The 13154-nt window shown below is 47.7% G+C and overlaps 1 protein-coding gene across 9 annotated transcripts in view; it reads left to right on the forward strand.

Moving 5' to 3' along the window:
- Positions 1 to 12834, forward strand: part of Sipa1l1 (signal induced proliferation associated 1 like 1) — a 272998-nt gene extending 260164 nt beyond the window's left edge. For 8 of the 9 annotated variants that reach the window (XM_051196264.1, XM_051196273.1, XM_051196265.1 and 5 more), the window contains 5 exons: positions 2649 to 2895; positions 6513 to 6659; positions 7684 to 7798; positions 10346 to 10430; positions 11043 to 12834. In XM_051196264.1, the coding sequence (XP_051052221.1) occupies positions 2649 to 2895; positions 6513 to 6659; positions 7684 to 7798; positions 10346 to 10430; positions 11043 to 11186 (738 nt within the window). In that variant the 3' untranslated portion in view covers positions 11187 to 12834. The remainder of the gene's footprint in view (positions 1 to 2648; positions 2896 to 6512; positions 6660 to 7683; positions 7799 to 10345; positions 10431 to 11042) is intronic. The other variant, XM_051196272.1, reaches the window with a different exon arrangement.
- Positions 12835 to 13154: the final 320 nt, after the last annotated feature.

Here is a 13154-nt window from a genome sequence, read left to right on the forward strand (position 1 = left end):
CTGCACTGTAGTCAGTGAGTGGTGTACCAGGCAGAGCAGCCTTGTGTCCCTGTTACCCCTAGGCTTCTCTGTGCATGTGTGTGTACGTACCACCCACATAGATACCCCTAAACTGAAAAGTCAGCATGTACAGGAATTACATGTATCTCAAGGGCAAGTCTGAAGTTGCTGAGAAATAAATGGTTTATTAACATGATTTTTGGATACAGTCATTCCTGACTTCTGTCATTTCTGTTTCGGAAGCCAGCATTTAGCAGTTCTGACTCATCATCCAGGGAACAAATGGTTCCCTTAGCAACCTTGAGAAAGATGGCACTTGAAACTTAGCCATCAAAACCCAAGGTGGCATATTAAAACTCTGCAGTCCCAGTTTCAATGTAAGAATTATTTCAGATGTGCTCTTTGAGGTAGGAACATAGTAAAACCTGTCCCCCACCCCCAGAAGTAATCTTTCCTCTAAGTCCTACTTGAATGGTTTGTTCTTTCTTTCTCTTTTTCTTTTTTCCTTCCTTCCTTCTTTTTTTTTTTTTGGGGGGGGGGGGGCTGGGTATAATCTCAGAATTTCCATTCCTTAGATTTACTTACTCATGCAGTGGGAATAGTTGAAGGCAAATGTCTGTCTTCCCTTATTCCAGGTCCTGACTTTAATTTCCAAAAAGAATTACTTTAGTAATTAGAGTCAGGGCGCGCTGTCTCTGTGCTGTAGCTCTGCTGATATGAGACCCTGTGCCGAGACAGAGCTCTTGCCGTCTCTGAGCGCTGCACCAGGGCCTGGGCAGCAATGGCAGTGTGCTACTTTTCATCTCCAGTCTACCCTTCTTCAGCTGGGTTTGTTGCAGATGAGTTCAGCCAAGTAGCTCTGTGTGTCTTCTGGTAGACTTCGGAATGTCATGGCTCTGTGGTAGAAGGGGGGATAGCATAACCTTGAGAAGCCTCCCAGGCCAGTCCTGGCTCAGGACTTGAGGAAGAGGCCTAGGAAAGCCATTTCTGGGCTAGATACTTGGAGCCCAGTATGGACTCCTAGGCTATGAGCTGCCAGTAGAGTGGAGTTAGTCATTGTTGTACTCCAGCCTTGAGAATGCTGATGGAGCTATAGCACTCACCTCACTGGCAGAATGCTGCAGGCAACATACTGTCCTGCTTCCCAGCCAGTGTGGTCTCAAGTTCCACAGAGCAAGGGACTCCACACACACACACAGCACTAGTATGTAAGAAAATCAACTAGTTTCCTGTGAGTGCTGGTGACTTGGTGTCACTGGCAGTCAGGGCAATTGGGAATGATGAGAACAGGGACAGCCAGCATGAGGTGAAGGAGGTCTGAGTCAGTGCTGGCAGGACAGAGATGGAATAAGATGCCATCTCTGCTGGGCTGTGATCAAATGGGGGGCAACCAGTGGTCTTCAAATGGTTTAATCGTTTTACATCAAGAAGCCTCCTTGCCTTATTTGTAAAGTAAAATCATCCGCAAAAGCTCAGTTTGTAGAACTGAACTTCTGTTATAGGAGAGATGGCTGGCGTGGGCTATGGTCCCCGCCTAACCCTCTCCCTAGCAGTGAGTGCTGTAAGAAACTCTTTGGGCTCCCTGGAGCTTTCAAGACTGTGGCGCCTGTCTGTGTGTTCTCTGAGATCTGGGTCGGACACCCAGCTGGGAGCTGCTTTCCCAGGACTGGATGGACTGGTCCACAGCCCCACCCCCACAGGTGGGAGTTGAAGAAGATGAGGTGAGGTGTGCTGATGGTTTTTAACAAGACTGGGTACCGCTGTGTCTCAAGGGGCAGAAAACTCCCTTCTTCCCACTCCTGCCCTGCTTCCCAGTGGTTCAGCTTCTATAGCAGCTAATAAAGTGTGCTGTCCAGAGGAATGATCTTGGTCTCAAAGAGGCAAGACAGGAGTTGGGTTAGTTTCTCCCCTGAAAAACCCTCAGACTAGAGATGCTCACCGGAAATTAAGACTTCTGCTAGAGCCTGAAGTGCTGAGGAATATCCAGTGGGACTTCTTGAATGCTAGGATCTGAGAGCTGCGTGTGGCAGGCAGGAGCCTTGTGTGATGGTTCTAGAACCTTGAAAACAGAAAGCTGTGATTTCAAAACTAGTTAGAAATTTAATTAATGTCCGCTCATCTCCAGAAAATAGTGTAAGCTGTCACCTCTCACAGACCAATCACAGTGGCATAATCCTAGGCCATACCTTGGATTTAACTCATCATGATTTTAAAGCATATTTAGTGACTTGTTTTTGTATGTATGTGTGTGATGGCTATGTGTGTATAGTTTTTATATGTGTGTTGAGTTTGTATGTATGTGTTTGTATGAGAGTGCGTGTCTGCCATGGTGCATGCATTTACCAGGCAGACGGGTCTCCTGAGTTCCAGGCCTGCCAGGGTTGCATAGTAAGACCCCTGACACATACATCTCAAACAAACAAAAAATCATTTATCTTGTTACTCAATACCGTATAATACTGATAAATCATGGGTCTGAGCCCCATACTGAACATGGGTAGACCTTGTCTTCCCCTGGGATGTAGGATTGGATGGGGCGCCAACACTGGATGTGGGGTTCATCCGGAGGCAGCACCTCTTGGCTTCACCCACCCCACCTTGGTCTTGTTCTCTGACCCGCCCTGACTTCACTGTCTTCTGTTTTGCAGTTCCATGCACTATCCTCCCCACAGTCTCCACTCCCCCCCACCCCCACCTCCCGGCGGGCCTTGCACAGGACACTGTCTGACGAGAGCATTTACAGCGGCCAGAGGGAGCACTTCTTCCCCTCCAGAGCCTCACTTCTAGACCAAGCCCTGCCCAACGATGTCCTCTTCAGCAGCACCTACCCATCTCTCCCCAAGTCGCTTCCACTGAGGAGGCCGTCTTACACGTTGGGAATGAAGTCGCTGCATGGTAAGTACTCCTGTAGCTGCAACTGGGCAGTCCTGTGGATGGCCCATGGCCCAGTGTGGCAGGCAGCAATTTGTTTTCTTGGGGAATAGTTGTGGAGGAATTCCCACCTCTACCCCATCCTTTAGTTGCTCCCTCCCTCCTCTAATCACAGACTACAGGTCACCTCAGCATTGATCACACAGGACCCTGCTGAGTTGACTTGACTCTGAAAGAATATTCTGGGAATCAGTGTTCTTGGCAGATATCCTAGCTACTGAAGTAGCATTGAGCAAACAAGGCTAATATGAGATTAGTAATTTCATAGTGATCTGTGCTCTGCTTCCCTCAGCTGCCGGAATCATGGTTCCTCTGTATCCTACCCTCAGTCATATACAGTGCTCGATTTGTGGCCTAGCTAGATCTCAGTTTTATTAACAGCTGTATTCTGGGACTTCAGACTTAAGTGTTTTTCTTTCTCCTCTCTGCCCTAGTCCACTCCAGGGCTCACCTGATAGCCATGGCTAAGTCCAGCGGGCACACAGACAGGAACTCATGTCCGATCCTTTGCTATGTACACCATCATAACCAGATTTCCCTTCTGTGAACTCTGCTGCAACAATCACATATATCAGACCCATGTTTCTTCCCCTTCTCTGCAGCCCGATCTTCTAACGTCCTGATTGCTCTGCACTTTCTTGAGCCCTCACTAATGCTCATGATCCTTCTCCCACATCTCTGTCCTCCTCGGGCACATCCCAGGCTCCCTCTCACTGCTCAGGGACCATCCCATCTTCTTCCTTTGCTCCTTCCACACCCACCTACAGCTTAACTCTAGGCTGTCTTTGCCCCAGAAAGTCACCCCCAATGAACAAAAGCCAACACATGAAGTACTGCTTCCTGCCACAAGCTCTCTAGAGCAGTGGTTCTCACCCTTCTAATGCTGCATCCCTTTAACATGGTTCACCATATTGTGGGGACCCAACCATAAAATTATTTCCATTGCTACTTCTTATCTGTAATTTTGCTACTGTTACGAATCATAATGTAAACCTTGAGCCTGGTGGACTCATTTAAACCCTGCCTTCAATTTTTGGAGGTAGAGGCTTGCCAAGGGTTGCAACCCACATGTTAACTGTTGCTCTAGAGTAAGCCCCTCTATGGAAGCCTCCTCTGCTCCCATCTTTCCCCTTCCTCCCGGTGTAAGGACCCCGCTGTGGATCCCCTTACTCCTGTGTTCCTGCCTGTCTTGAAAACTTCACTTCTCTCCCTGCACTTTTCCCCACCCTTCACAAGCAATGAAAAGAAGCGTGCCACCCCCACCCCTGAGTGTACGCATACAAGAGCATGCGTCAGAGTGGATCTGACCCTTTGAGGCTTATGTTCTAAGGAAATAGTCTAGAAAAACAGCTTGCACTCAGGTATCACTCCACCAAGGCAGCTTTATGGGTGAAGGCTGAGCGGATCCTCAGAGAGCGTAAGAAGGGAGGAGCATGTGTCCTCCCTGTGCACCTTCCCATTCCATCCTGCGTCCCTCGAGAAGCCAGGAGCACCTGTGGTGACTTCCTGTCCCACACTTAGCAGCCTCATTTGGTGTCTACCACTGAAATGTTCAGGGGATGGAGGTGATAGTTTTGTTCCCTTCACCCTATGTGGAAACTGGAGCATCAGGGACGAAAGGGCAGAAAGGTTATAAGTGGCAAACAAAATTATCTGTTCTGTCTACATATCCTTGGTGGGATCAGGTTTAAGTACAGCTGAGCATTGAATGTCTTCCAGGTTTGTTGACTCCCATTTACTCATAATTTTACAGACACTAACAGCCAGCAGCTGCACTGCACCGTAGTTCTTTACACAGTTTGAAAGGGAAATACACCTTGGCTTACGAGGCTGGTGTCACAGGCACAACTTTCATCCCTTGTTGATGGGAGATGTCATTCTGTAAACGTGTTTCTCATATTGGTTAATGAATAAAAGAAATCACTGTTGGCCTGATACTAGTTTCTTATTGGCTAGCCTGTTACTATTTCTTATTGGCTAGCTCTGTCTTAATTATTAACCCATTTCTATTAATCTAAGTATTTCCACGTGGTCTCATCTTACCTGTGAGAGAGGCTGGCATTCTGCTCTCTCCAGTCTCTACATGCTGACTCCTCCCTCCTACTTCCTCTCTCCCCCTTATCACCTTGTCCTGCCTATCTTGCTTTCCTATTGGCCAACAGTGCTTTATTCATTAACCAATAAGAGAAACATATTTACAGAATGACATCTCCCTTCACCTTGTAAATGGGGATTTCTGGAGCCACATTGCTTTTCAGTGAGCTCCGTTTAGATCTGTTTCAGAACTTTGGTGCTACAGCACATTTGAGGGGTACCCTCATGGGGTGCAGACTATGCTGCTTTCACCCTGGCTACTGCTTCTAGGTTTCCTGCTTTCTCTACTGCCCTGCCTACCACTTGTCTGCATTCCCGACCCTGAGCAGCAGCCCCTGGTACTCCAAACAAGTGTTTTTATTATTGTCAGCCATTACAAGGCTTTAATGTTTGCAGTGAATAACCTTTCACATTAGAAAAGGGTGGATGTTTGATTGCTGTATGTTATGAGCATGTTTCCCACCAGCCTGGTCCCACAGCCGTGCCAGCCCCAAATAATGTACAGAGATGCTGTATTAGATATAAAGCTGTTGGCCTGTTACTAGCATTTCTTATTGGCTAGCTCTGTCTTAAATATTAACCCATTTCTATCAATCTAAGTATTTCCACGTGGTCTTATCTTACTGGGGAGAGGGCCCAGAGTTCTACCCTGTTGGTCCTATATCTTAAAAACTCCTCCCTACTTTTTCCTCTGTCCTCCTTGTCTCCTAGTCCCGCCTATCTTTCTTTCCTATTGGCCAACAGTGCTTTATTTATTAACCAATACGAGAAACATATTTACAGAATGACATCTCCCATCAGCTGTAATATTGCTGGTCAGGATGTTGTTCAGGTGACTCCCAGGGTCCCCAGGATGGCCTCCTGAATGTCCCTTCCCAGGCTGGCTCCTATGAGAGACTTAGCACTTTGAGTGTGATCTGCTCTGCTTCTCATACTACCTAACTACATTCAGCCATGGAACCAGTAGGCCATTCCTGGGATGCAAAACACAGGACTGCACCTTCCCTTTACCATTCCTGAGCACAGAGCCCACAGACTCGGGGTCAGATCTCAGCTTGTGGTCTAGATAAAAGAGGGCCCTATTGTTCCTCCAGTAGGCATTAGCATTCTGGGCTGTGTCCAGTTCCCCAGTAGAGTTGGCCTCTTCTCCCAGATGAATTCTTAGACACCGTGAAGGGAAGCTGGGTGCTGGAACTAGCCCCTTGCCCCACTGGGGATAGCAGTTCCGCCCAGCAGACCTGTGCACGGCCTCAGTGCAGAACTAAGTCTCTCATAACCCACATTCTTGGGAGAGAGATGGTGGGAGGTATTTTTAAAACGGAAAGAGACTGGAGGAAGCCAGATCTGCTTCACTAATGGCCTTCTAGACTAGATAGACATTGATTCCATCAACAAACGGCTTGCACATCTATTGTGTTAACCGTAAATGGGTTGAATTGAGTGCTTCTGCTGTGGGCACAAGTGTTACCTTGTTGTTCCCTCTGTAGGAGAATTCTCTGCCTCGGACAGCTCCCTCACTGACATCCAGGAGACCCGAAGGCAGCCCATCCCTGACCCCGGCCTAATGCCCCTGCCTGACACTGCCGCGGACTTGGACTGGTCCAACCTAGTAGATGCTGCCAAAGCCTATGAGGGTGAGTGAGGTTGCTGTAACAACCCACATAGGTCACCAGAGTCCTGAAGACCAAGCCACGGGGTGCCAGGATTGTAATCAGATCTGACCAATGTGCCAGCCTGGGCACACTGACAAGTGTGCTTTATCTACATAGCCAGAGCCCAGAGCCTAATGCTGAGATCTGGTGGGCCAGATGCTGGGCTGGGAGCATCTTATACTCAGATGGAACTGATGTTCCAGCTGTACAGAAATTCATGTGACTTCTATAGCTCATATAGTGGCCCCTAGGATGTTCTGGTCTGTGAAAATGAAACTAAACACATGGTATTGTGTATTGATAGAAGCTGTCTTCTGTCCTTTCTTCAGTAAGGTCATGCTTCCAAAACTTTTTGATGCTAAAATGGTCTTTATAAAGTTGTAGTAGCAGAGCAAATTTTGTTTATTGCTCTCACTTAGGAGATTGGAAACTAACTATTCTGTCAGGTTTCAGTTTAGACAGTGGAGATATTAGGCCGCAGAATTCAGAAATAGAGCAACCATGACCATCACTGCCTTCCTGCTACTTTAGCTCTTGGAACCTTCCCAACTCTAACTTGATTTGTCTGATTGCTGACTAGTCTCCACATGGGTTTAAAGTTGGGATATATCTAGGCAGTTGGTTTGGACACAGTGCTAAAGCCCACCCGAGTTGGCCTTGTGGAAAGCATCCTTCAAGAAGCTATCGAGAAGATTCACCTTAACCTTCCAAGACATTTATAGCTTTATAAAAGCATTGGTCTAGAACTTGGCACAAGGCCTCTTTCTGGAGAAGCTGACACTGCTTTGGCGGGCAGAGCAGGGCAGGGCAGGGGCTTGGAGATGGGCTCTCAGCAGCTGTCTCTTCAAAGGCACTCATACTGTCAGTCTCCCCCCGGAGTTAGGTACCATTCAAACTTACCTGTGTGTTGGTTAAACTTGACCGTCGTGTGGACTGCCAGTGGGCTTTGCAGGGAGGGCCCCAGGGATATGCCCCTTTACTAGATGCTCTCTCACTTCTCTTCCAGTCCAGAGAGCCTCGTTTTTTGCTGCTAGTGATGAAAACCATCGCCCCTTGAGTGCGGCCTCCAACAGCGAGCAGCTGGAGGAGCAGGCCCTGGTCCAGATGAAGTCCTACAGCAGGTTGGTCACCCAGTGCTGAGGGCGCCACCGTGCACCATGTGTCGCCCCCCGGTAGTGGCAGATGTGACCAAGAGGAGATGGAAAGCCCATGGATGAGCTGAGGGAAGCTCGGCTGCAATGCCAGATACGTGGCTTTTTAGTTAGATCTCTTTATAACTGACCACTGTACACACAATTAAACTGGTTTTGATGCTTAAGGAGAAGATTATGAATATTCTTTATTATTCAGTGTCACAATTCACCTGTGCCCCTGGAGCTTATTAGGTAAGAGAAATGGTTGGTCACAAGTGCCCCTGGGCTCTGGGGAGTTAGTCTTCCAGTCTGGTTTCTGAGTTCCTCAGTTGCTGTTCTGGCCACCTGTACTCATGTCTGCTCAGCTTCCAGCATTCCGCCTCTACTCTCCTGTGTTTAAAACAGGAGTGCAGGCTGGCCTAGAGCATTTGTAAGGTGGGCCAGGTGGTAGTAACTGAAGCTGAGAGAGCGCCTGAATTCCCATCGTGAACTTTGAGACTAGGACTGTGTGGGAGCAGCATTTCCTGTTCCCCTTGGTTTCCAGTGGTTGAGGTGGGGGCTGAGATGAAGTCTTCCTTAGTCAGCATCCCAGCAGCCAGCTGTGGAGCACGCAGAATAGTGTCATCAGCTGGAAACTCTTGCCCTAAATCCTCCTGGGGATGGTTGGGAGCCAAGGGACCAGGTGTGGTGATGCATGCCTGTAATTCCGCACTCCGGAGGCGCAGGCAGCAAGGTCAGACCAGCCAGGCTGCATTTGGAGATTCTGTCTCAATAAAACCAATGTGTGTCACACCTGCGTATATATTCAGACGCCTGTGAGATGGGTGAGAGGCAGATAACAACAGGGAAGTGAAGCTGGTGTAGCCACGCTGCTGTAAGCGGGGCTCCTGCTTGAGAGCTTCTGAACAAAGCCCCAGGGATGTGTGCTTAGTTTCTTGTGAATGATGAGGAAAACAGAGAGTCACAGTCCCTTTGATCATTGGGACAGTCAGGGTAAGCACAGTGCCAGACTACTCAAAATGTTGGGGAGAAGAAAGAAGACCCCGCTGAAGGGGGCTGCATTGGGATGAGCTCTGCACAGAGAAGCGATAGTTGACTTTCTGGGAGGGACCATTGCTCGGGATCATAGGACGAGGGTAAGATGGGCACAGGTGGGCAGATGCAGGCGGAGTTCATAAACCCTGATGTGTTGTTAGTGTCCCCGCAGTTCCTCCTGAAGAACCTGCGGGACGGAGTTGGGTGCCGGCTCCCTGCAATGCTTTGGAGGGACAGCTGTTCCCCGTGCACGACTTCCTTTCTGTCCTGCATGTTTGCCCTTCAGCCCAGAACTCACCAGCCTGTGCTACCGCATTGTGGGTTGCATCCAGCCGCATCCCTTTTACAATTCATTCGCTGTTCACTTTTGGTTTTGTCTGAGGAGGCTGGAGATCAGTATCACTCACCTTGTGGACAGTGGACTGGGGGCTTTACTTTGGAGCCTGTTCCAGACATAAAATTAAAGAGAACAGAAACACAGGAATTCCAGCTGGAACTTTGACTTTGGATGGTATTTGAAGATTTCTTTTTACTCCATGACTTAGACACAACCAAGAGTTACATCTCTGGCTCTACAAAGAGTCCTATGCATTTTCCACACAGAACGCCCAGCTTTCTGTTGTGTAGTTCTTAAGGGCACACGACACGACCAGAACTTCGCCCAGGAAACCGTTGGCAGCTCATATTCACATGGAGTGAGGGAGGCACTGACTGGTCCTCAGCCTTGGGTTTTGGGGTGACAACACCCACCAGTGTGGTCCTTAAGGGCACCCAGACATACATGGTGCTCCTCTGGCAAGTCGTGATTAGCACTTTAACTTAACAAAGCTGCCTTTTGACTGTAAGAAAGCAGAATTTGAGATGGTAACTTGGGACTGACAGGCTTTTGAAACATGTCGCCTCTTGTTTTCAGTATTTAAAGGTATTTAGATGAGCTAAGATGTGAGCACTGTATGTAGCTACAATGACCTGCTTGGGGCAGAGACCCCTGGGAACTCTAGACATGCTCTGTGTTGGTAGCCCCAATGCATATCCTGCATTAGCTATATACATGTATAACCACACACACACACACAGAGAGAGAGAGAGAGAGAGAGAGAGAGAGAGAGAGAGAGAGAGAGAAAGACAGAGAGAGAGAGAGAGAGAGAGAGAGAGAGATGTAGCTGTCCTTTGAAACCTCTAGAAGACATCTTGAGAATAACTGTACTATGTGACTTTTGGATCTGCAAGTGTACCTCCTGTGCTACCAAAGAGACTAACTCTCTTTTGTCAGAAGATACAATGTCTTTAACAAAGGAAGCTATTGGCTGCCTGCCATTCAAACCTGTATCACCTGCTGTTAAGGTCACCATTATCCCTTTTTAAAGTAAAAAAAAAATGCACATTGGGTTGCCATGCTGAGTGATTTGACATTGAAAATCATTTTACGAAGAGGGGGGATAAAAACCCCAGCAGCCGTGGAGGCGCCTGCCAGCGTGGCCTTTTGTCTCTCCCTCCTAGCAGTAAGGAGTCCTCTCCCACTCTGGCTTCTAAAGTGGACCAGTTGGAAGGGATGCTGAAGATGCTTCGAGAAGATTTGAAGAAGGTAATTGTTCTCAGAACAGATGGCCCAGGCTGTGGGAACAAAATGCCCTTAATTGAGAGAGCTAGGGAGGCCCATGAGACACACATAGATGTTTCCCTTCAGTTTCTCTGTACGTGTGTTTGGGGCAGCATAGGCCTTGGTGCCATTGACACACATGGTGTGAGGGGCCTTCATTGTCCTATGTACAGAAAGCCTGGTCCCTTTGGGGGAAAGCCTTGAGCTTCAGCCAGGCCTCTCTGGGCCTTGTCCTGACCCCCAGCCCTCATGTCAGGCGTCAGGAGCGTGGGTTCTCATGTAGCCCTTAGTGTTTGGGTTTTCAGACCAGAACTGAATGGTGTGTTTCTTTGGCTTTGACTTTATCAAGGCAGCAGTGGCCTAAAACTCAAAACACAGCTGGCTGTGAAATACACATTAATGTAATTGCACAGCCAGCTGAGTCTGTAATGCTGAGCTTTCGGGAGCCCCTGGGCTTGGACCAGCCCTGTGCACTGGCATTTAGTAGGCTGCGGAATGGGAAGGGGACCACCTACAGGGAGTCGGAGGTGCTTGTCCTGAGAGCTGGGTGTGGTGGCTGGCCACCCCTGGGTTACATCTACTTGGCTTTTCCTCCAGGAAAAAGAAGACAAGGCCCATCTCCAGGCAGAGGTGCAGCACTTGCGTGAGGACAACCTGCGGCTGCAGGAGGAATCCCAGAATGCCTCGGACAAGCTAAAGAAGTTCACAGAGTGGGTCTTCAATACCATAGACATGAGCTAAGGGCAGCTGAGGGAGAGGAGAGGTAGGCTGCTCTCTGTGGGTGGAGCATCCATCCATGCCTTGGAAAGTATTCTCGGCATCCCTAGCTCCCACTCTGCTCCTGCCGGACAGTGCACAACACAACTGAAGACCAACAGTCATCATCTGCCTTTTGTAGAAAAGAAAAACAACAACAAAAAAATGAAATAAAAATTTTAAAAAAGTAAAATAAAAGTTTAACTGCTAAAATGTGAATGTCTTTATTTTTTGCACAATATCTTTATCTGTTATGTATTTACAAAGAAACTGGGCCCAGGACCCGAGTGCCCCCTGCCCCTCAGCCTCTGCTTCCACGGGCTTTCTCATCGATTTCAGGTAACCCAAGCTCTCCCTGTTATTCTTGCAAACGCCTTCGTTCCCAGGGAAATAAAGGTTTTTCTTTTGAGTTGTCTGTTTGGGGGTGGGGAGGGGGTTTCCTTGCCTCCCTTCCTAAAATGCCTGAAGAGGGGAATGTTAAGGAAAGACTCGCCTCCCTGTGTGGTCTGTGTGAGGCTTCTACCCTCTGCGCCTATCTACTAGAGGTCTGCAGGGTCAGCACCATCTGACCCTAAATCTTGTCCCTTCTTTCCCCAGAAAATGGTTCCTAGTATGTTCCTCAGAGCTAGGACTCTTTGTCTGGTGTAAGTGAACCCCACTCAATTAGGATCAACCTGTTACACTTTCTGGGCCCCTAATGTTAATTGGCTCCTGAATTTTCCCAAATGAAAACTTTACCTGTATGCATTTTAAATCTATTTTGGTCAAAAGTCTATATATATATATATGTATAGTTTCTGTTTTGGATTTTTAAAGATGTAGCACAACTTTTTTTAAGCTTGTTCAAATGGACTAAATTAATTGATAAATTCTTCTGTCTAAGCAAGACTTCACCATTGTTTCTAACTAGGAAAGCTAATAGTGAATGTTAAACCGCAAGTCTAATCCTCGTTCATTTGGGGCAATGCCTGTAACGGAATGGGCTCTTGGAACTGCATGCCGCAGTGTGGAGTTTACCCACAGCGTTTCCTGCATCCTTTCCTGGCCACCCAAAGGACTCTGCTGCAGAAACCACTCCTGCGCTGTTCCTCCCATCTACTGATGCAGGCAGCTCTGGGCCCCTCCGTGTCTCACTGCTGAGGAGCTCAGAGATGCAGGGATGGCTAGTGTCCACTGGCTATGCGCTAGAAGTTCCCTGCTGTTAAGTGGACCCATCTTGCCCTGGATCCCATCCCTGAGAAAAAAGAGGATGGCTCCTGCCTCCCACACACATGCCAGACCTGTTTGCCATAGATTCACAAATATTTGTGATTTCTCCGTGGGTTTTCTTTTTCCTGTTAGCATTTCTACTGTGGAAATAGGATTTGGGAGTGCTTTGTAAGGGTTACAGTCAACTCTTTAACTTATGTGAAGGAGATTGTACATTGCCTGATGTCTATCTGTAAATGAGAAATAACTGCTAACACATGAGCATCCTGAAGTCTTGCTTATCTTTTAATTTGCTTTTCCCTTTTCTTTGGGGACTTGGGGCAAGCTATTTATTAGAGTTTTGCAGCAGAGTTCTTGTTTGAAGCCTCTAAAGACTACTTGTAAAATTCAAACAATAAAATTCATTTTAAATGCTCTTTTAAAATGGGTTGGTGTTATTGCTCAGGGTTTTCTTACTTGAGGGACCACCCAGGAATCTGCTGGTCCTTGGGTCCTGATTTTTCTCATCAAGCTCCAGTAACTCAAAAGAGGATGCTGGAAAGTCTGTCCTCTCAGAAGTTTAACAGGCTGCTTGGCTCCCTGTTCACAGGTCTGTAGAGAATTCCCACCCTTCCCTCTCAGATTGACTGTTTCCAGAGTGTTGTGTAACCGGTTGCCTGTTCTTTATCGACATGTGTGTTTTCCATCACAATGTTGTCATTCCCTGTGACCAGCACATTTTATTTTAATTTAAAAAAAAAAAAA

This window comes from Phodopus roborovskii, unplaced genomic scaffold, assembly GCF_943737965.1.
Source record: "Phodopus roborovskii unplaced genomic scaffold, PHOROB, whole genome shotgun sequence".
Lineage (NCBI taxonomy): Eukaryota > Metazoa > Chordata > Mammalia > Rodentia > Cricetidae > Phodopus > Phodopus roborovskii.